The 24,779-nt window shown below is 42.1% G+C and overlaps 1 protein-coding gene across 11 annotated transcripts in view; it reads left to right on the top strand.

The window, feature by feature from the left end:
* Positions 1-24,779, top strand: part of Dnah9 (dynein, axonemal, heavy chain 9) — a 337,258-nt gene that overhangs the window by 87,947 nt on the left and 224,532 nt on the right. For all 11 annotated transcript variants that reach the window (XR_003949434.1, XM_006533213.4, XM_017314522.2 and 8 more), the window contains 6 exons: positions 14-140; positions 4,171-4,323; positions 5,466-5,591; positions 7,655-7,894; positions 8,533-8,693; positions 19,510-19,666. Coding sequence is in view for 10 of the 11 variants with exons in the window: in XM_006533213.4 (XP_006533276.1) it covers positions 14-140; positions 4,171-4,323; positions 5,466-5,591; positions 7,655-7,894; positions 8,533-8,693; positions 19,510-19,666 (964 nt within the window). In the remaining variant the exon portion in view is untranslated. The remainder of the gene's footprint in view (positions 1-13; positions 141-4,170; positions 4,324-5,465; positions 5,592-7,654; positions 7,895-8,532; positions 8,694-19,509; positions 19,667-24,779) is intronic.

Genomic DNA, 24,779 nt, shown 5'->3' with positions numbered 1-24,779 from the left:
TCTGTGCCCTCAGATTATGCCTGTGTGAGAAAGCCCTAGCAGAGTATCTAGACACCAAGAGGCTCAGCTTCCCTCGCTTTTACTTCCTGTCCTCCTCTGACCTGCTGGACATCCTTTCCAATGGCACAGCTCCACAACAGGTAATCTGGGTAGCAGCTTCAAGATCATCCAAAGGGCTGGGATACTCCCAACAGGGGCATCCTCTTCCATGTTACCTTGGATAACTCTGCTCCCTTCAGCTTTCTATAAACACACACACACACACACACACACACACACACACACACACACTCCACAGTCCACCCCTTTCCCCAGCAGCTGAAACAGAAGTTGAGTTGCAAAGGAGCATGAAGTTAAGCCTCCATCAGGAATGCCTTTGATCTGGCTCTGAAAAGACATCTAGTCAATTGTGGTCAGTGGTGACAGCTATATAATGAAGAATGACCTTCTGTCACAAGCAGGATGGCATGCATGGAGCTAGAGGAGGTGATGAGAAATGAGATAAGTCAGTCACAGGAAGACAAATGTCACACGTGGAGGCTGAAGTTGATCTCACTGAAGCAGAAACAATGGCAGTCACCAGAGGGATGGGGGGATGGCTAGTAAGTGATAGGCACTGGGTGTATCGTGACTGAATAACTTCCAAAATTTTATAGCATAGCAAGATACCTATAGCATACAACAGTTTACATATTTCAAAAAAGCTAATAGAAGTTCAGTAATTCCAATATAAGAACAAACCAGTGACAGCCATACCAACCATCCTGACCTGATCATATTTGTTATATAGATGTGTTGAAGTGTCACACCAGACCCCATAAATCTGTACAATTATTATATGCATGTGTATCAGTTACAAATAAGAAAAATGATGCTTATAACTTCCAAGAGGCTTATAAGTTGAACGATTTTATTGATTGAGCCTTAGGGTGGTTTAGTCAAAAAAGCCTGTGAGAAATCCCAGGTTTGGGGCTCTCTCCTTTAATTCTAGTCATTTGTTGGCCAGATAGCCTGTTATTGCTTTGCAAGGCTTTGCTGAATTACATGGTTTTAAGGTGTTAGAATAATTAGATGAAGTTCTCTTGGTGTTTGCATCAATAGACAGTGGACCTCCAACTTGAGGAAGTAGCAGAACCCCGTGGAAGGTCTGATACAAGCACATCCTCTCAGCCTCTCCCCAGAACTTCTGATTTCCTGGATCCATATGGGGCTGTAGGCTTTGTCTTTTGCAGGTTTTCCTCAGTGAACCCACACTTTTAGAGGTAGTGCCATTGGCTATGCGGTCTACATCTCCTGCTAAATGGTGGGGGTGCTGCCTCTATGCACAGATGAGTTCATAGATCTTTAATTTTGCCTCAGACTGAAGATGTGTAACCAAAACACTTGATTGAGAAATTACTTGGCTAAATTTCTTTCCTCCCTTCTGGGTGACATTGTCATACATTTGAAGAACAAAGAGGTCTATTTGTTTCTCCTTTTTTTTCTGATTTTGGGTTTTTAAATATCATCTACACTATTTTTATGCATTTAGTATACAGAACACTGATTTGATTCCAAGAGCCAAGCCATCTCAAAAGATACGTATCTCTGAGAAGCATCTTCTTCTCTGTTGTCCCCCACCATCCCTATCTCCCCTACATTCTCCCCATCACTGGTTTCACTGGGTCCTGACTTAGCTTTCTTGTGTTCATCTTTGCAAAACTGGAAGGGTCATGCTCAGATTTACTCAGATAAGTTCCCATCACCCCTCCTTCCTCACACAAAAGGTAGCATGCTGCATAATCCTGTTTTCACTTTGTCTTTATGAGGGAAGGGCAGAGTGTCACTCTGTGGTCCAAGCCAACCTTCAACTTGTGATGCTTCTGCTCCTGCCTATGGAGAATCCCTGTATGTGGTATTGGTTTTATATTTTGTTCCTTTCTTAAAAACTTAGTTATAGGTTTTAGGAAGTATTATGAGTGTTCTCTCTCTGTCTCTCTTCTCTCTCCATTTCTCTCTGTCTCTCTCCCTATTTCAACGTTCAAATGCTACTCTATGCTGGTATATCATAGTCATACCATTACATGACTATTATTTTCCTATCTCAAATGAAGTGGCATTGGTAATCTTGTGCTTTAGAGACCCCTCTGCTAGACCTAGGGATATTTCTAGAGAGTGATGGCTGAAAGAAAATACATAGCAGCCTTGTTAGCACCATAGTGCTTCACTTCACAGGAACTGTCCCCTTGGCATTGCTACCAACCACACATGAGAGTTTCTCCAACAAAGCCAAAAGCAGATCCAACCCGTCTTCAGTCTACTTGTTAGTAAGAAGTTTGTCCTAAAGGGCCACATCCTTGCATCCATAATCCTTCTGTTTTAAGCCTGTAGATTGATGTTCCCCAGTGGCCCAGGAACAGGGGAGTTGAACTATATGTCATACCAGCATTCTGATTGCAGTTGTACTAAATCCATGAGTAGAAGGGGTCAGACCATCCTCATCTTTTCTATAGCTTTAGCACCCATGGTACTCATTCTTTTTTTTTTAATTGAGTCTATGTATTTATTCAGTTATCATGATCTTGTTTACACTTTCCTATTTATGAATGTGGGATACCTACACATTTTTGGGAGGGTATTTATTTCATTTACATTTCCAATGCTATCCCAAAAGTCCCCCACACGCTCCCCCACCCACTCCCCTACCCACCCACTCCTACTTCTTGGCCCTGGCATTCCCCTGTACTGAGGCAGATAAAGTTTGCATGACCAATGGGCCTCTCTTTCCACTGATGGCCGACTAGGCCATCTTCTGATACATATGCAGCTAGAGACAAGAGCTCTGGGGGTACTGGTTAGTTCATATTGTTGTTCCACCTATAGGATTACAGATCCCTTCAGCTCCTTGGATACTTTCTCTAGCTCCTCCATTGGGGGCCCTGTGATCCATCCAATAGCTGACTGTGAGCATCCACTTCTGTGTTTGCCAGGCCCCGGCATAGTCTCACAAGAGACAGTCATATCTGGGTCCTTTCAGCAAAATCTTCCTAGTGTGTGCAATGGTGTTAGCGTTTGGAAGCTGATTACGGGATGGATCCCCGGATATAGCAGTCTCTAGGTGGTCTATCCTTTCGTCTCAGCTCCAAACTTTGTCTCTGTAACTCCTTCCATGGGTGTTTTGTTCCCAATTCTAAGAAGGGGCAAAGTGTCCACACTTTGGTACTCATTCTTAAGTATTCACTTCTTATTTAGTTCTAGTAAATAATCCACTCCTCCCATACCCTAGTAAAAGAAGCACAATAAAGATATTCCCTGATCCCTCTTCTGGGTGAGCAACTTAATGAATTGACTTAGAAGTCATAGTGGCAGTAATTTGTTTTTGATCTGGATGTCTATAGAAATCAAAATTTATATTAATATATAAAATATGGTTTTGTTTCTGTGTTTGCTTTATTTTGTTATTTTACTGTGACACTTGATGAGATTTAACCCTGCCTGGAAACCATGGCTTCTGTTGTCTTGACAGTTTTCTTCCACTAAGTGTTAAAGCATTTCTATTATACTGATCTGCTCCCATCCCTTTGGGTTCGCCAAACATCTGTAAAGTGAGGTCTGCTGCTTTTCACTACAAAAACCCTCTTCTTTTTGAGTGTAGACTTAGCTCTTGGTCTACTTCCTTGGCATTCTTCAGAACTTCTTTATTTAATGTTTGTGTCAGTTGAACCTTGAGTGTTGTTAAGACTGCTGTGAATTGATTTTGAACTTGTTCCCTTTGTTTCTTACCAGCCCATCTTTTATCATGTGCTTTACAGTGCCTGTGTTTCTTTCATTTAAATGAGAGCAAAACCAAATAATAGTTATTTCTCTTTAGGTTAAAAACCTAAAACAGGTCTGTGTTTTCACTCACTTTCACTCCTGTTTGCTCTTCTCTGGTCTCAGGAGAGGGCACTGGCTCCCATGATGGAGTCACAATGGTAGCAAGGTTCCCACCAGGTTTATATTCTTTTGGTCATGTCTGTCTAGCTCACTTGGTCCCTATCTTCATACCTGCATAATTGCTGTAACCTTCCTTCCATACTCTTGCCATTCACCCTTCTATGTTATGCTAGAGTTGTCCCCTGGCAGGACCCAGACAACCACAATCAGCTTCCTGTGCATCCTCAAACGCTTTGCCATATCTTCCTTTCTCAGGTTCAACGGCACCTCTCCAAGCTCTTTGACAACATGGCTAAGATGCAGTTCCAGTTAGATGCCAGTCAGAACCCAACCAAGACGAGCCTTGGCATGTACAGCAAAGAGGAGGAATATGTGGCCTTCAGTGAGGCCTGTGACTGCAGTGGGCAGGTGAGTGGCAGCCCTTTCCCCTCCTCATACCTTGCCCACCCCTTCCTATTCAGACCAAGTTCAGTGAACATCAAGTCAGAGCTTGTGACCTGGGAGAGCAGCTTTCCTTGACTGGGGTTCACACTGGAGCTACCTCTGATGCCTTCCTCTCTCTGAGAAAAACATATGTTAACATTTCTGTTCCTTCACTCAGGAGAGACCAGTGCTCAGTGAAATAAAATGCATACAGTCACTGCAGTCAGCTATGAGGGTATTTTCTGATAATTGACAGTATAGAGCATGTTAATATGGCAACCCTAAAGCACCTTGTGGGGGAATCTGGAACTCAGATGCATTCTTCAAGAAGAAATGTCCTTCTCTGAGATGTGTCTTCCATGCAAATAGAACCCAGAATTACTTCCTCCCATAGTTCTTTTCCTCGGAGAGCCCACTATACACCCTTTCTCTAAGAAAGTCCCACTTCACCTCCAGGCCTCTCACATCTAACTGCAGGCACATGAATCATAGGACAATTTCTTCCTTATACCCCATCCTGTCCCTCAGCAGCACTGAAGTAAACTCCTTCCCCTGCTCATTATTTATAGTGATACTGCCAAGCATTGTCCCTGAGGGAATGGGGCTCACTTCCCATGAAGAGTAAGGCCTGAACAAGAAGATCTTTCTGACGTTTCTACAGAGAGAAATTCTCCCATCAGAAAATAATCCAATGTTCTCGGCTAGATGGAAGTGGCTGGATACCTTGAGTTCTAATTCAGAATAGGCACGCTTGATAGACTAAGAACTGAGACATGCAAACCCAGCTAACCCCTTTATGCTGTATAGACAGGTTCATGAGAATCAACTAAACCTGCTTCAATCCAGGTTTAGTTGGGGTTCTTTGTATAGCTCTAATTAGCATTCCACCACCCCTTCCACCTATTGCCATTTTCTTCTGTGTTCCACATTAGCACATTAGCCTAGCTCCCAGCCATTACATCCACGATTATAATAGAAAAATGTCTGCCCTTGCCTTCTGGCATCTGATTTGTATACAATGCTGGAGCTCCGTTGTCTTCACTCTTTCAGGTTGGCTGAAAGAAAACAGATAGTATCAAGCAACCCTTCTCAGGCTTTTGAAATCTAACCCAGAGCTCTTCTTCCAGGTTGAAATATGGCTGAACCGTGTTCTTCGTCACATGAAAGCCACTGTGAGGCATGAGATGACAGAGGGGGTCACTGCCTATGAGGAAAAGCCCAGGGATCAGTGGCTGTTTGATTACCCGGCTCAGGTATTTTACCAAGTGGACCTTCCTGGGCTTCTGTACTCATCTGTCTTTCTCTTCCAACAACCTCTGAGAGCCTTCTGAGGGTGAAGGACCTCAAACTATCCACCCTGTGCTTCACAATAGGAAAAGCTTGAATCCTAGACTATTGTGAGGACCAGAAGATCAAGCAGACACATTGACAGCCATGATTGAATTCAATCATTGCTTTGGAAATTTTGGGTTATGTATCTGTATAATTGCTTATAAGAAGAAGGTATGAGCAATTAAAGTCTGAATACCCTTATATGCCAGATTTTGCTGACTATGAGGGGAGGCCCAACAGGAGACAAGATGATGCAACTTGCCCTGCTGGTGCTCACAAGCTTCTGCAGATCCTAGGCACTTGTAAATATGGCTAGTGGGATCACAGGGTAGGCTCAGGACTCTCTGGGCACCTACAACTGGCTAGTGAGGTCTGAGACTATCTTCCTGAGGATATATTTAAGACAAGCAAAAAGCAGAGAGGAATAGAGAAGATCTGGGTATGACTGAAGCTGGAGGGGAGAGAGCAGGAGGCAACTGATGGAGTACACCTGGGAAACTGGAAGCCAGTTCTTATGAACCACATTACAGAGACTGTCTTGATCCCAAATTTTTACTGAATTCTGCCCATGTTTCTCCAGAAGGTCTCATTTAAAAAAACAAATGAAAGTTTTAAATGACTCTGGCTTAAGTATTCATCTCTTCTTGCATCATAGTAATAGGGTAGTACTGGTATTGATTTAGTTGGGTGTTATGGACTAGTAGAAATAATTGAAACCATAGAATTAGATTAAAGTGATGGTGGGTATTTGGTGGAAGGAGGAGAGGGTATAGCATCAATCTCTGAACATCACCAAGTGCCTAAGAATCCAGGAGGGGCCAATACAGAAAAGGAGCAAGGAATCTTTTTAAAAGACAAGTCCATGTCACAGTCATCATGGAATTAAAAATGAGATGTTGGTGGCAGAGGAACAAATTACCAGTTACTTCTATAAGATCAAACAAAGCAAGGATGAAGTCTGTCTATCCATGGATGAATTAATGAGGCTGTTTCAGCAGAGAACAATGGATCAGGCCACATGGAAGTGGGATGTGTACAAAGAGCATGGAGAAATAGGGCTGTACAGAGAAATGTGTTCCATTGGGTCTTCTGACAAAGCACCATTGCAGATGATGCAATCTCATAAGAAAACACAAGTCACCTAATGGATGGAACAGTTACAACAACTATGCCTGTTTCATGAAGGGAATAACTCCCATGAGGGTTCCTAATAGTTTCCTGAATTAGGACTTTGAGGAAAAAAAAAAAAAAACATGCCTCCTGCTAGTAAATGTAGATTATCTAGAACGATGTCTCCAAAGTCCAGTGGAACTACTGATGAGCAATGCATCTAAATCCTCCACTATAAATACTCCAAAGGATGTATTTTTTTTCCATGTAGAAGTTCGCAGTCAACAGAAGAAATGTTGATTCAAAGCCCACTTTCCGTGTTAATTTTTAATCTCTGACAAATACAAGCATAGTGACCACATTGTATGTTGTACTCACCTGACCTTCAAAAGTACTCATTTTCAGGTTGCATATTTTGAGAAATTAAAGATGTGGTGAAAATATTAAGCACCAGCAAATATATAGGTCTGAATTAGAGTACTTGGGTCATGAAAAGATCAAAGGCTGAGCGTCACTAAGATGCTCAGTCAGTGGGCTGTACTCCCACATGTGGCAGAGGTACCATCTTTGGGAAATGAGAGGTTATGCCTGTAGCTATTCCTAGAAACCGAGCCATCAGCCAGAGCAAGCCTTTGGCTGTTCTCAACTGTGATCCAGCTTTCAAGAGCAGACTGTGCCCTTCCCATTTGCGTTGTAATTAGTTCACATCTCTGAGGACTTGGAGCATATGGTTGCCTTAGTCAATGATCAGGAAAGAGGGAGGGAAGGGGCCTGTCACCCACACAGTCACATCCTGAACTCTTGCTGCGTTGTGAGTGGGTTGCTTGGAAACAGCCCTGGTAACGGCTTTACTAAGCAGCTCTTGGTACCACAGGTGGCTCTGACCTGCACTCAGATCTGGTGGACGACAGAGGTGGGCATTGCATTTGCCAGGCTGGAGGAAGGCTATGAGAGTGCCATGAAGGACTACTATAAGAAGCAAGTGGCCCAACTCAAAACCCTTATCACCATGCTAATTGGGCCGCTCTCCAAGGGGGACAGGCAAAAGATCATGACCATATGCACCATCGATGTGCATGCCCGGGATGTGGTAGCCAAGATGATTGCTCAAAAGGTAGGCATTGTATCACAAGGTATGTTTCTCTTGTAAGCAGAAGCTCCATCTGGCCAGCTCCAATATATATATAACCCCTGGGTGTGCACATCAGCTGTGTGAGGAGCATGGTAGTTCCTGCCACCTTTCAAACCTTCCAGCACAACAGTATAGGGGTGGTACTTGATTTATGGTGGCTCAGCTTATGGTGTTTTGACTTTATGGAGGTAGAAAAGCAATATGCACTTATTAGTAACTATACTTTTATTAAAGGGTATAATTAATAACATGAGCTATTCAAAACAATCATGTAATGGACATTATGTAAAGTGGATTTATCCAACTAAAGAGTAATGAAAATACTTTCACTGTGTAAGGTAGTTATGATGTTTAATAGGAAAAATAGATCAAATTCATTTTCTACTTAAAACATTTCAATCTGTCATGAGTTTATTATCAGGATGTAACCCCCATATAAGCAGAGAAGCATCAGTAATCAGAACTGCCTATGCTTTTCTATGCTATGGGTCAGAGCATCCTGCACTCTCAAGTATCAGACAAAATCCAAGCTGCCCAAAGGCCTCCATTCCTATGAGCACAGGGCTACCTATCGGTAAAGCACTATAATTCACCCACCTGATCTGTCATTCCTCTCTTAGGTTGACAATGCCCAGGCTTTCCTCTGGCTGTCACAGCTACGACATCGTTGGGATGATGAGGCCAAGCACTGCTTTGCTAACATCTGTGACGCCCAGTTTCTATATTCCTATGAGTACTTGGGAAATACACCTCGCCTAGTGATCACGCCTCTGACTGATAGGTTTGTGCTGGTGTCAGCTACTCATTGGTCTCTCTATTTCTGGTCAGGGTAACCAGCAGTCATCCAGAATCAAGGTCACCATAATTTTCTGTCTGTTCACATAGCTTCGGGGGTGGGAGTGGAGGAATCTTGCCTCCACATAGTAGTAGTAAAACAAAACTAAAACGAACGCAAAGCAGTCTTCTTAGGACAAGCTTCAGAGCAGATCTTTGAGCCGTGACTTTCTTGAAGAATCACTGAGGCTGCGAAGCACATCAAAACACCCGATCCAATACATCTCAGCTGCTTACCCATGCCAAAAGCAACCTTGAATTTGGTCTTCCCAAATGTCAAGCATACCTAACATGAGTCACCCAACTCCTGAGGATAAGACAGTAATTCTAACGAGAGGAGGCTGGGAAATATCTGAGGTGGGAAAGTGCTCACCCTGCAGACATGAGACCCTGAGTTAGACTCCACTTCTTATGTTTGAAAATACATACGTATGCATTCTCAACTGACACATTATTCATCACCTTACAAAATACTATAAGGGACAGATGTGCAGCTATTAAGGTGTTTTCAGTGTTTCAAGAGGACATAGTCTCTACCCTTTACCCTGATCCATCCACGAATGAACTCAGGCCACACACTGAGCTGCACACTGGTATTTCCAGATGACTAAAATATTCCCTGTCCTTAAATACCAATCCTAGCAGGAGAAGTTAAACACATGCAGATAAAAATTAAATTGTACAAGGAGGGAAAAAGTACTAGACCTCAGACTCAACTAAGACTCAATGCCATTTGCTGTGAATTTCCAGGGATGGGACACAGAGTGTACCCTCTGAGCACAGAGGATCCTGTCAAAGCAGGAAGAAAGCAATGCCTAGAAAGGGTTGAACAACAATAAAAACCTTCAAGGCATGCTGGACCCAGGGGAGACTGTCAGGGTGGCCATCATGCAAAATCTCTGTCTGTATCACTCTTTCTGGTAAAAGGGACTCTAGCATCTGCTTTGTTTGTCTGGATTTTTAAAGACACTATCTCCCTGAAATGTACTATATAGTTCAGGTTGGCTGTAAATGTGTGATAATCCTTCCTCAGGCCCGTACCACCACACACAGCACATTTGTAGGTTGTCAAAGTAGACACCCCCCCCCACACACACACACACCAAGTGAAAAAACTATATGTAATCATGACTGGAATCTTGCAAAGCAAAGTCATAGAAATGAGAGAACTTTGGGAAAATACAGACTCCTGAGTTTGGGAAAGGCAGCCAGTCACCACCACAGTCAGATTAGGAATGTAAAAGATGTGTTCTTTATCCAATACGTAATGATGAAAATAATACCTGGCAAAATTTTATCCAGCAGTGAAGTGGGGATGAAGAGAAGAGGGCATGGGGAGATGTAATGAGATTTTCTCTGGAAAGAGTAGCTCACCCGAGTAACAAAGGTAACAAGAGATTGTCATAGACTGTGAGCTAAAAAGAAGTGTACCATGGTTTTATTTTCCTTAATTTTCTCTTCGTGTGTGTGTGTGTGTGTGTAGGCTCACATAGAAGACATCCTTAAATATTATCCTTTGCCATTTTCTACCTTTTTCTATTGTCTTGGATTTGAGGATTTTTGGGTTGGGTTGGGTTGGGTTGGTTTGGTTTGGTTTGGTTTGGTTTGGTTTGGTTTGGTTTGGTTTGGTTAGGTTTGGACAGGGTCTCTCACTGGTCTGGGAACTTGCCAGTCAGCTAATCTGCCTGAGCAGCTCCAGAAATCCACCTTCTCCTCCCTCCCCAGAGCTAGAGTTACAAGTGCATATTACTATACTTGGGTTTTTTCAGGTATATTCTGAGGATTGAACTCAAGTCCTCATGCATGCAAGATAAGTAGTTGTCTTATGGTTTTATTGTTGTGAAGAGACACAATGACTAAGGCAACTCTTATAAAGGAAAACATTTATTTGGAGCTGGCTTACAGTTTTAGAGATTCAGTCCATTATCTTCATGCCAGGAAGCATGGCAGCCTGCAGGCATGAATGATGCTGGATGAGCTGGGAGTTTTACATCTTGCTCCAAATGCAGCCAGGAGGAGACTATTGCATTTTACACTGAGTAAGCTTGAGTCTATATATAACCTCAAAGCCCTACTTCTGCAGTAACATGCTTCCTCTAATAAGGCCACACCTCCTAATAGTGCCACTTCCCATTGGGCCAAGGATATTCAAACCACCACAGTATTTTACCAATTGAGCCATCCCACCAGCTCCCTAGCTACTGTTTTAAGTAGTATCATCTGTCTTATAGTCAAATCCTCACACATGTTTCCAGATATCTGAGGAACATTTTCAAGTGACTTAAACTAACCACTATTTATAGAGCTGGGAAAGTATAGATACCCAGCATCCTCTATAAATGAAACCCTTTTGCCTTGTTTGCCTCCAGGTTTTCACATCCTTCATTCATTTTCAAGCCCAGTTTGAAAAGTCTCTTATACCCAGACTCCCATTCAAGTCATTTCCTTTTCATTCCCCTGACTCCTTTTCTGTGTGATCATCATGAGGCTGCATCCCTGATTTCAGTAGCTCCCTGCTGCACTTCAACTAAAGCCTAAAGTTTTTGCAGAACATGGTAATCCCTGCCAATTCCCCTACTCCTCTTTCCCTGTACTGTGTTCAAAACCTCCTTTCTACTCATCACCAGAGGTTCATTCTAACTTGGAATTTCATGCCTGGAGTTTCTTCCTCCAGTCTGTCTGTTCCACCATGGTCCCTAATCCTTCCCTGACCACCATTTCTAAGAAGCAGCCTCTTCCATCTGATGTGCACATAAACCAGGCAGTCCTAATCAAACCTCTTGCCATCTTTCTCCTAACTTCCCCTGCCTTCTGAAATGATCCATTTGCCTGCTTGCTTTCTCTGTGAGATCAAGGACTTGCATCTGCCTTGGGTGTAAAATCACCAGCACCTAGCAGCATTTACTGACTGACTGACTGACTGACTGAATGAATGAATGAATGAAGGCTAAAAGTGGAAGTTGACCATCATAAGAACAGGCAGCATCAAGAAGAAGTTGACGGGGTTTTACTTGGACTGGGTTACTCTGGGGCTCCTCCACTGTGAGATGAAGGAAGTTTTCCTGATTCAAGGTACAGTAAAACTAAATTCTCCCAAACCTCTTTTACAATTGTGACTCTCAGTAAGACATCCATCATTAGAAAGAAATCTGGCAGCACATTTCTTTTTACTGTGAGTTTTCTGGCTTGCCATGGAATATGATCTAATAGTTAGGGAAATTATATCACTTGAAACAGTATAATGAAGCCATTACATGTTTGAGCAGTTTGATAAATGTCTGTCTCCTACTCTAGATGGCATGTCCTGTGATAGCCTTGACTTTGGTTTGCCCTGCTCTGCTCTCAGAACTTAACACTGTGCTTATCCATAACAGGCACTCAGGAAGGACTCCCCGAGGCCATACAGGGAAATAGGTTCCAAGGTCTGGGGTATGGATGCTGCTTTTCCATAGCATTCAGAGTTATACTTTCCTTCCTTTCTGCTGACCCATCAGACACATCATTTCGAGTCATAGGAAGTATGAGACTCCTATATCCATGGCTCTTGGTGCTTGCCTGAAAGCTGAAGAAGATAATCAGTACTTTGGGTTTAGATGATGCTGGTACCCTCATGCCAAATGTCTTTGGGAGAGTGGGGAAGAGTAATTTGGCAATGAATTGTTTCTAAAACAGGGGTTTATTCATTTATTCTCTCTTCTGTGGAATATTGCAAATAACAACTTGAAAGGAGGATTTGCTGAAAATATTGGTGAATTTGGTATAAACCTTGACCTCATTTTGCACATTAGATGACTTTCTGACAGTCTATGTGGTTGAATATTTACATGATCTCCCCTTTCTCATTAACTTTCATTATTATCTCAAGAAATATTTTACCCAGTTAAAAAGGAAAATATGGAGGAGGAGGACACAGAGGAGGAGGAGGAGGAGAAGGAGGTAGTGGTGGAGTTGGAGGAGGAGGAGGTGGTGGTGGTGGTGGTGGTGGTGGAGGAGGAGGAGGAGGAGGAGGAGGAGGAGGTGGTGGTGGAGGAGGAGGAGGAGGAGGAGGAGGAGGAGGAGGAGGAGAAGGTGGTGGTGGAGGAGGAGGAGGAGGAGGAGGTGGTGGTGGTGGAAGAGGAGGAGGAGGAGGAGGAGGAGGAAGAGAAATAAAATTAGTCTCCACATAGGAAGTCACATTTTAGAAAGCTTTCAGCCCTTACTTGTGTGTAGCATCAGGACATTTAATTCACTCCTGCCAGAAGAATTAATCAAATGAACAATTGATCCATACAACCTTTGCACATTCATTAAAAGCACACCCGAGTACAGTACATCCGACTGATTCTGCCCCTGTCTTTGGAATTTCCTACTGCCTGCATGGGACTTGAATATGTAAGTAGGCTCAGTTGCTGTCACGGGACTTAGGTACAGCACTAAATTGAAGAACCAAATGGAAATGTTTTCTCAGGCTGAACAAAAGCAATTCTTCTAGGTTGTCCCTTAGCCTTGGTTGAGCTCCATCCATTCCCCTCCCATTTTCTTCCCTCCCCTTCACACACAAATGCCCCTTTCTGCCCTGTACTATATTAAGTAGTTTTAATCAGCTGCTTATCAATTTTGAGCACCTCTTAATTTCCCTGGAAAAACTGCACATAGTGAGATATAATTGATGCAAGAGTCTTTGAAGGTGATTTGTTGAACAAGGACAGAGCCAGCAAGTACCTGGAAGTTTTTCTTCAGTGTGTCTGTTAAAGAAACACTAGTCATAAAAGAAGAGAAGCCAAATCACCCAGAGGTGACCCATCACTGTTGGCCAACTTCTTTCTGTGTGTGGTTCTGAAGACAGAGACTGAGATTGTGGGAAGCCACATGTGTCGTCCTTGCTGGTCGAGTCGGGCGCGCGCAAGATGAGATCATAGTGTGAGCTGTTATGAGACATGGGGGATTTCTGATTTTTCTTAACACCATGTTGTAAAAAGCTCTTCTCTGAACATGGCAGCCTTTACCATTGTCCTCAGAGCAGCTTAACCACTTGCAAGGCACCCTTGAGCTCTGGTCTGCTGTCACTGCCTCCTTGCTCCACCTCTGATCCAGATATCTGTAGTTCGACCCCAACTGCACATGCTCTCTAAGGTGATGAAGTATATAGATTGTGAAAGCTTAACTCCAGGGGAGAGAGTCCATCTATGCAGCTCCTGGAAGTTGTTATCCATGCTGAGGTGAGACTCTCTGGCACTTCTGTAAGTAACACTTCACCCACCATTGGTCTATGGAGTGGAATGTTAGTAACACTGTGTATGGTCTGTCACTGGAGTGTCACTGGGTGGGTAGACATCTGTTCACATCTCCGCAGGTGACATCCATGCAATAACTGGATGTATATTCTTGGGGTGTTCTAAAATACTTCAGGAGTGCAATCACAGTCTGCTTCCAAGTGTCCCATAGTTTATGTAATGTAACCTTGTGGTGGGAGCATTCAGTTATAACAATAAAGTCTCATGAACACCTCTGAATGTTCTCCCAAGGTTCTTACCATTTGTTCTGAGATGATAACGATGAAAATAAACAAATGGCACAAACTTTCATTTCATCATCTGTGCATGTGCAGGCGCACAAACATGTATGGGTGAGTGCTCATGGAGTCCTGAAGTGGGTGTCAGATCCCTTGGAGCTGGAGTTACAAGTGGCTGTAAGTCCTATGACGTAACATGCATGCTGCGATCCTATTTCCGGTCTCCTGGAAGAGCATCAGGTTACTGTAGCCACTGAGCTATTTCTCCAGTACCCTGTTGGTTTTGTTTGTTGAAAATTAATGTCCCTGCTCTCCCTGGTTTCTGAAAGTGTTCATTGCAGGGTACATTAAATAGCTTTATGTATTGCTTTAATGTCCCAATTCATTTTGCTGGTCACACTATATCTCCTTTGGGTTTGGGCCTTAATTACTTCCAAGCTTCTTCAGAGTAGTGTGTTGATTGGAGATTGGATTTTCTTCCACTGAGGGTTAAACTGTCACCATGCAGGTTCTTTATAAATTACTCTTAGGTTTAGAAAGTCCATATCCAAAAAGAAAGATAATATTTACTTATATCTTTTACTAGATTGTTTAATTTTGCTTTTTATTTAACCTCTTTGAGTTCTTCGGTAAATGTTTTGACTGTTGAGAACAGTGAGTAAAAATATTGTTTCATCAAAACATTTTTAATTACAAGTAATAGCAGCCCAAATTAAAATTTAAAGGAAAGAGGAAGTATTATTCAAACCTGGAAACTGTCCATCTGGCAGGAGCATGATTATCTCTCAGCCCTAAACAAAAAAGACCTCAGGGCTGGAACCCCATGGACACACAATAGTCTGTGCATTTGGGCAGTGGCAGACACTTGGACTGTCTCTACTTGTGGACATTATCACAACACTAATATGAACATTTTTCATGCAAGTCTGGGTTGTAGATGTGGGTTTTGCTTGGATGGGGACCTATTATGTCATATGTTCTTTCCTGCTTGACTTTGAGAAACTTCCTAATTGTTTTCCAAAATGGATGTATTATTTTAGACTCTCACCATCACCGAGTGAGCATCCCCATTTCTCTGAATCTTTGATGATGGTAGTCATTGTTGACTGACTTGCAGCCATGGTGGTCAGTGTGGAGGGCTCGCTCACCCAGCTCATAGTTTGCATTTTCCAATTGCTTAAAAATGTCAAGCCACGTTTATCATGTGCATTGTAGTGTTCAAGTTTCTTCTTCAGTACAATAACATCTGTTTGTGTTCTTACGGAGCTGTGAAAAGTCATTGCAGGCTCTGCATGCAAATATTACGTCTATGCTTCCAGACATGATATCCTAGTCTATGGTGTATCTTTTCATTTTCTTCATAGCATCTTTTGAAGTTCAAATGTCTCAAATTTTGATGCAGTCTAATATATCATTTTATCAACACTTGATGCTTGGGTATTATTGGTTTGGTTTTTTTTTTTTTTGTCTTGTTTTGTTTTGTGTTGTTTTTTCTTGACTTAAATTATCTTAATTTCTTTTGTGAGTATGGAACTTTTTACATATTTATCTTTCATTTTTCCCATTTAATTCCCAGATTTAGAAATTCTATGCACTTTAGTTACAAGTATTTTGGGCTTTCTATGTCACTTCTGGCATTTCTTTTCATACGTGAGACACAGAAATCATGTGCCTCTGTCATTACCACTCCAGTCTAGTTACCGGCACGATGCTTGTTAGGCTAGAGAGATTGCCTCAGGGATAGTTGGGATGTTTGTGCCATTTCTTCCCATCCTATTTTGAGAGAGACACTTCCTAGATTGTATAAGCAAAGAGAAAGTGCACCCTAGACAGAAAGGACTTTATAACCTAAACAGATGCGGAATTGTATTTATGGTAAATATGAGGCATTAAAATGTAAATATTATAATAAAAAAAAAAAGAAAATTTGTTCTAGATTGAAGTGGATGCCATTTTTTTTCTCTTCATGCTGCCTTTCATGGTGAGGTATTGGAACCTGTTAAAGTCTCTGTCCCTTTTATATGGATCGTCCTCTAACTACATTCCCCCCAGTTCACTGTGTTCACAAATATTGGAGGGCAGCTTTGCATTTGTTTTTCTGAAGAATAACTTCTTCATATCTGGCACATCATTTTTAATATTTTATTAATAATTCCATTCAATATATTTTGATCATATTCACCCCAACTCTTCCCTTTAGCTCCTCCAAAACCCACTCCTTACCTCCCTAACCCACTACCAACTTTGTGTCTTTTTTTTCCCCCAATCCATTTTGTGCTATCCCTATACTCGTGGATATAGAGCATCATTTTTAATTACTAAAATTGTTTAGAAATGTAGTCCTGGTTAAAACCAGTGGGTCACAAAACAAAAAGCTATGACTGTGATAAGGGGACCTAGAGGGAAAAGGGACAGGTGTGTGTGTGTGTGTGTGTGTGTGTGTGTGTGTGTGTGTGTGTGTGAGAGAGAGAGAGAGAGAGAGAGAGAGAGAGAGAGAGAGAGAGAGAGAGAGAAGATGGAATGGGAGGAAATAGAATGTACTATATACATGTATGAAATTGTCATAGAATAAGAAGTGAGACCAATGAAAATGTTTTGTCTATCTTCTACATAATAAGCCAATTCTTAATTCAAATTACCCTGAATTCAGTCACCCTGAAGCATCAGATATCAAATCAAGCAGATAATACTGGACACTGCTTCCATCGGACTGAGATCATGAGTAGAGTCTGTATTGATTCACTAGGTATGGAAAAGTTAGACCTTTGGTACAACTTAACAGACTTCTTGAGGAATATTTTTAGTGTCTTAAAGGGTGCAATTCAATTGAACATATCTTTTATGGTATTGTGGTAAATCCCTGCTCCCACCCCAGCCCCTCCCCTGGCAGCCACTGATTTGGTGGCTATCTCTATCATTCATTTCTAGATGTTTCATGCAATCTTTTTCCCTGTCTTCTTCCCCTTGTGGAGCATGGCAATGAAGACTCATCTGTTTTGTGCTATGTTTGCACCTCCATTTCCTTCCTACTGCCCAGGAGTGTTCTGATGCATGGATATTGCATTTCATTTATCTATCCACTGTGGATGGGCATTTGGGTTTCACTTAGTTTTATTGATATGAATATTGTGACCATGATTGAGTTCTATAAATGAGTGGGGAATCTACAAGGAAGGGAATTTCTGAATTATATGAAAAGCCCTTCTTTTGAAGAAACTTTTAGCCTGTCTTTCAAAGTGACTGCACCATGTAACATTCCTACCAGCAATATATGAATCTCCCCTTTCTCTTGAATCCTTGCCAACATTTGTTATGGCCATATTCTGTATTATAAACATCCTAGGTAATGCATCTTTTCTGGGCTTTTTATCCAATGAGCACAACAAAATGGAACTGTGAAAACTATGAATACTTGGAATACCTTAAATAATTGTGTGATTAGTGGGTATGTAGGTGGAGTGTGGTATGTGTATGTACTATTGTGTATACATACATGTATAGTGTGTGAAGTGGGAATGTGTGTATTTGCAGTATGTTGGGTGTGTGTATTTGTGTGTGTGGTGTTGTGTATACATGTATAGTGTGTGAATGTGTAGTATGTTGGGTATGTGTGTATTTGTGTGTGTGTGTGCATGTGTGTGTGTGTATATATGTGGTGTATGTGTATTTGGGTCCATATGTCATTGGGTAAACATTGTCCCCTTATTTTTGTGACAAGGTCTCTCTTACTGAATGAACCTGAAGCACACCATTTCAGCCACACTGGCTGTCCAGTGAGTATGAAGGATACTATGTCTCCACCTCTATACCCAACACACACATGTACATGCACATACTACCCAGTCCTGGGAATATAGGCATGTCTCACCAACACCCATATTTCACATGGGAGCTGAAGATCTGTACTTGGGTCCTCTTACTTGAGCAGCATAAGCACTTTACCCACTGAGCCATCTCCTTAGATCCAACCGTATTATTAATCCTAAAGCTGATTTTACCTGATTGTCATTGGTGAAGATAGTAACACTAAATTGAATGATTATCAGTTTACTGGTGGAGTCATTAATGTTCTTCCTAAAGAGTCACTGAAGGCTTATATGTGCCTAGAGCTGTGCTGGGTTCTGAAGGTAAAACAATGAACAAGAAAGTTGTGCTTCATAACTCTTACCAACACAGATGTGAGAAATCTGTGTGATCTACATGGTGGGCATTAGAGTGGAGAAAGGGGAACAGGAGCTCAGCTAAGCAGCTTCTTCTCACTCATGACAGTCCTGCGGGGGCTGAGAATATTTAATGTATGGACTAATGTCTATCCCTAGCCAGGAGTTACTAGCCATTGCCTAGACAGACAGGAATGGTAAATCAGATAGGTAGGCTCAAATGGGTTGCTTGGCTGGGGAGGAGAAGGCCAACATAGTCTCAGAGCACCTGGAAAGCAAGTGTTGCTCTACAAAGCTTGGTGTACTTTGGGAGAGAGCATCAAAGCATTGAGAAATGAATGCAGCTAGAGCAGAAGATGTGGTCAAGGTTAAGATGGGCCAGCAAGGGGCCACAGTGCCCTACAGGAAGGTTGTGATGGTAATTTTAAAAGGTACATAGTAGTTTTTCTCTACCCCCTGCAAGGTCACAAATGATTAAGACTGAGGCAGATTTATTTAATCAAGCTTTACTGCACAGTACCTGGGAAGTCATTGATCTATTTTAATCCTCTAAGATAATCTGACTACCTCCCAGCCAAAGTCCCCAAGATACTTACATTTTAGTTTTGGTCTGGCTCTCTGGGCTTCAGTTGAATTTTCTTGCCCTCCTAGTAGCTAACTCCCCCTTACTCTTTTCTCTCTCCCTCTCCCCTGTTTGGCAGAAGTCCCACCCAATTCTCTCTTCTGCCTAGTCACTGGCTGATCAGCTTTTATTGAAAAGACAGAGAATGGTACTCATTGTTTACACAAACTTGAAACAGGAGATATTTGGAATAAGCATTACAATGCCATGCCTGGATTTCAATAAGACATGAGAGAAACTAGCAGAGAAGCTAGAATTTTGAATAACACAAAGATAATCTTTACACAGTGCACAAACAGGAGGCAGTCGAGATCGGGTTGTTCCCTGGGAAGTTCAGGCTCTGTGGGGAACAGACAGGGAAGATGTTCTGGGCTTTCTTTCCTTTGTAGATGGTAAGTCAGGCCCACCTCTCCTTGAACTTCCATCTCTCTGATACCCAGCAGGGCCATCAATGGCACAATTAAAAGAACTCTCCCTCCTATGTTTGCAGGTGCTACATCACTCTCACCCAGTCTCTACACTTGACCATGAGTGGGGCTCCAGCAGGACCTGCAGGCACAGGCAAGACAGAGACCACCAAGGACCTGGGCAGAGCACTCGGCATCATGGTCTATGTGTTTAACTGTTCTGAGCAGATGGACTACAAGGTATGAGCTTGCTCATCTTATGGAGAGACTGGGACTTGGGTGGCAGATCAGATCAGGGGCATGGTTTATCCATACTTTGTTGGTCCTACTTTCCCATGAGATACAGAGTCCAGACAGATTTCTCCTGACTCTTTCATAGTAGACTTAAGGTTGCTTTAACCCTTATTGGCCTCCTGTCAACCTCTTATGCAATCAAGAGGCACCACTCTCGAAACATTCTGACTCCACTAATGAACTTTGTGAACGAATGGATTATTTGACAAGGTGGTGTTTCTCTTGTTGTCTGTAAAATGATGATACCAAGCAACACCCCAAAGTCCTAAATTTACTATCAGGTGGAAGGGCAGAAAGACTTATGAGTAGCTGTGATGAAAACACCTATCTCTGGGTGATGGTTTTATTTGAGCTCCTCTGTAAAGAGGGGCATTCTCCTAGGATATCATTCAAAGGCAGATGAGAATCCTGTAAACAGAAGAGATCAGCCACTACTCTGCAAGAGAAGCCTGCCAAAGGCAGTACAAAGACTATGTACTTCATTTCCTTCAAACAACTAATGTGTTCTAGTTTGTGTCCTGGAGAAAAGCCAGAGAAACAAAAGGCCCATGAGGTCACTTTCAAATATAGACATTCTACTCGCAAATGAATAAAAACTCATTTTAAAGATACATAATAACAGCTTGCCCCACTGCCTCTAGACAGGGGTTTTCTCATACTATATGTTTTAATAAGATGCCTTATGTTTATCTTGTAAAGAGAATAAACAGATAATGTGAAAGTTTCAGAGTAGAAAATAGTTATGTGAAATACATCACATAAAATTTCATGTTTGAAATACATTTAATGTAGAAATAATTTTAGAGACTGCAGTTACCGAACCATGATTCTTTAGGCAACACTCACTTTCTGGAACTGGCATGGTTAACTTTAGTATATACCCTTTCTGTGTACAAGTTACAGAGTCCTGGAAAGCCATGTTTTCTCATAGCAAACAAACAGAAGGGGCATCCAGACCTGCATCTGATCCTTCCCTGAGCCACTGCCTCTAAATCTGAGCACAGCTGTTTTTATTGATGAATACATTAAGATAATGTTTCTTTTCAAGGCTGGAAGAAGTTTTTCTCTTCCTCTTTAAAGAAATAAGCTCAGCCTTAAGGATTATTTTGAGCTTCTAGATTCTTCTATAGTTAATTATTGGCAGGATTGCTGATATAAGTAACTCTCCCAAGGGAAGCATTGTGGAAGATACACTCATTGGAACGTAGAAGGCGTGTGTTTTCATGCCGGAAAATCAGCAGATTTCTTCAAAGTCAAACCAAGCACAGCAAACAGAAAGAGAGGAGCTGACTCCAGGGCCAGGGATCATAAAGGCCACTTACCACAATTATTTCAAATTCAATTGTCCCTAAACCCACTGATTGCTCTAAAAGTACAGGGTAGAAGAAAATTTGTCCTTGGCTCACCTGGGCTGTCCCTTAATTTTCAATCTTTGAGTCCAGACCAGACATGAACTGGGGCAGTATCAATAGGAGACTAATGATAGCCCAAAATGAAGGTGTTCATTTCCTATGCATCAAACATCATTGTAATCAGATAGCTTCGCTAAACTGCTTCTGCAAGCCTTTCTCCTTTACTGTCCAGCTGTTTGGAAACTAAATTTTATCATAGAACGCTCCAGGAACAAAGTAAGTTGGTTTATTGGTTACTGTCATTGCTGAGAATATGTGGGACATTTGGGAAGAGACCAAAACAAATGAGGTTTCATCTTGCAGAACTGCAGCTGGAGATGCTCCAAAAGTAGCCACAAGGGAGTTTCCACCGGGGGGTGTCCTTGGCCACCCGAAGATAGGGCTGGTTAAGATTCCAAAGAAAGATAAAAGACTAGGGTGTCACTTGGTGAGAGAATGCTTACTTAGCATGCAGAAACCCATAAACCTCTGGGTTTAATCTCCAGCAGAAGAGGAGGTCAGGTGATCAGGGAAAGGAAGAAAAGGAAGGGCAGAAAGACTAGATATCAGGGAGATCCATGCAAAACACTTAGTAGAGGAATGTGTAGGGTACTGAGACGTATCTCTGAAGATGAACTGTGACAGGCTGAGATATTCTGTCTAGGAATCTCCTCAGCCGCAGGTCAGTAGATGTGGCTCTTATGATGTTTAAGAAATTTTCCTCATTACTGGAGCCAGTTTCTTCAGATTTGAGAAATAACCTAAATGTGTTTACCAGTGTCTAAGAATACTAAGACTCCTGTTTAAACTCAAGCCTGCTGGAAAAACCCGCAGCCAGCTAAGTCAAGAGTGGGCATGGAACTATGATTTTCAGTGAGGACACAGAAGGAACAGGGGAGGGCCCTGGGGGGACCCTTTGGATAATATAGATGAATAGATAGGTAGAACATGCAGATCAATAATTGAAAGATGATAGGTATATGCATAGGTTGAATATACCCCAGTCTATCTGGAGGAACAAGACATTTATGGACTAATTGATAATAAGACTAATTGTTTATGCTGAAATGTCACAATCCTGGGCACGAATGAGTAACCTATAAACTCTAGGCCTCAGAATATTCCAGAACAAGAGGACAGACACAGTGGTTGCTGGTGAGGAAACACATTGAGGAGCTCATGAGACCCAAGGCTGTTTGAGTCCTGGGGTATAACACGTTAATATAGCATGGTCTAAAGCTAGCTTTAAAACCAGGATCTAGTTGTAAGCTGACAACATTCCTACCCCAGCCCTCATCTGCTTCACTCCTGAGCTTCTCTCCTAGACTGGCTGGAGTGATGAGAGAAAGGAATGAGAGGTAGGTATAGCTGTCATGCATTTTGATGTCTGTTATGATCCTAACAATAATAGAGTCTGCTTACATTGCTCCAGAGTAGAGACTAGAATTAAGAATAGTGTAGTAGCCAAGCAGTCTTACAGATCATTGGGGGATGTAAAGAGGGTCATGGGGATGGAGTATGGATGTCAAGGACCATAGGCCCTTCAAGCAGTGGGCTACTGAAAAATCTGTGGGCTTCAGAATAGCAGGAAAGGAGAGGCATGCCAGGAAGCCATTGTGGGGGTCCACATGAGCAGAGACAGGTGGAGAGGATATTGGAGAGAAAGTTGCAGTTCTTCAGACAGGAAGAGAGAGAATCGCTTCTCAGCCTTTTGGCTAAGATCAAGTGTAGGAAAAAAGAGAACCTGAACACAAAGACAGTGAAAGGGGAAAGAAATAATGAAGCAAAGCCAAATGATGAGCTAAGAATCATGGTGAAGGGTTGATGAAGGCATTAGAAGGGAGGGCTAGAGTTGTAGGTGGTGTCCTCCTGCACTTCTGTCGCAGGAATTCCATCAGGACACCAGCCCACCAACTCCAGGAACATAAGTGCAGGGCCTGGATGGTCCTAGAACAGTATGGAAATGTGGAGAGAGGGAAAATGGAATACTTGCAAAGCTAGACAGAGTCCCAAAACACTGCCAATTAACACTGAGAAGACCTATTGGTCTTCCCAGGGATGAAATTTGACAAGTTGGTGACATATGAGCTATAAATGAATTCACCGACATCAGAATCAAGTCATAGAGCTTATTAGAACACTGTAGCAGAGCTCAAATGGGTAAAACATCCAAGAGAAACTTTGCACAGAGTCATTTAACAGTTGCTTTTATGTGCAAGTTCTGCACATGGACTGTCAGGCAGTGTTTCAACGATGCAGTGTCCTGGAATAATTGTAGTCAGACTTACTTTACCATGGTTAGCAAAAGCCTAGCCCTGGGACAATGATAGTCTCACCCAGAGTCAGAAATGGCTCAGCACAACCACCTGTCCTACCCTGGTACTCACTTTCTGCTCCTAGGACTTGTTAAGAGGAGCTCTTTCTGATGATATAATGGTCCTATTTGCAGGCAGAAGTAACCTTGCATGGCCATTTATTTCAGAACGGCATGTACACCTCATATTACAGCAGCAGTAATTTCCCTTTGACCTTAATACAGAAGCCACTACAGAATCACCCAATGTCTTTGAGGACAAGAATATTTAGAATGATTTCTGAACCATAGGAGAGCCAGCCTCCTATAAGAGTCATGACTGTGTCTCAAGACTTCTGACTCCCTCTGCTTCCCCAGTGCCATTTTTCCACCTCTCCTGTTCTCCCCATCCCATATGCTAGTCCTTTTGCAGAATTTCCATTTTAACTTCTGATGACTCCACATCTGTCTTCACCCATATTCTAGTCCTGGCTCCAATTACACACACAGTTTCTGGTACAGTGGGTCTTCCCCACCTTGGAAGGAGCTTGCCACTTTTCCCTATCATGTTTCTCACCCCATCACTCAGATGGAAACTTCAATCACCCTGCCCGTTTACACCCTCAGTTCCCCAGTGCAAATCAGTCACCACCATGGATTTCCCCTTCACCATCCTCCACTTTCATCCTTTTGCTGTGACCTGTCCTGATTCCAGGTCAAGAGAGTTGCCTCATGGCCAGGTGATGCTTCTACTTACCAATGACACCAAGAGATGTGTACAGTGAGCAAGTGGTATAATAACATGGTTTCTGCTGCTGGTCCTCAGGGAATAACGAGATTAGAACACTGTGGAAATCCCTTTAAGACTTTATGTATTGTCTATAGTTCATAAAAGGGATAAAACTTTAAATGCTTTCAAACCACTATGTTAGGCATATGATTTGGTTCCTGAATTTCTAACTTAGGGTCCATGGTGTTTTTCAGGTTGATATATACAGTTATACACCTACATGAATACATACATACATACATACATACATACATACATACTTAACATACTTACGTAAATAAAAAGATGGGTGTGTGGATAGAAGGATAAATAGATGGATGGATGGATAGATAGATAGATAGATAGATAGAAAGATAGATAGATAAATAATACATACATATATACATACATGCGTGTATAGATAGGTACATGCATGTATAGATAGATAGATAGATACATACATACATACATACATACATACATATACACATAAATACATAGATGATAGGTAACAGTCTCAACCTATAGAGAGAATAATGCTCAATGCCTGATATCCCCTCCTTCTCCTGGAGACATCTCTAACTACTATCTCTAAAGCTGTCATGC

The sequence above is a fragment of the Mus musculus genome, chromosome 11, assembly GCF_000001635.26.
Source record: "Mus musculus strain C57BL/6J chromosome 11, GRCm38.p6 C57BL/6J".
Taxonomy (NCBI): domain Eukaryota; kingdom Metazoa; phylum Chordata; class Mammalia; order Rodentia; family Muridae; genus Mus; species Mus musculus.
This window is presented reverse-complemented; position numbering and strand designations above follow the sequence as displayed.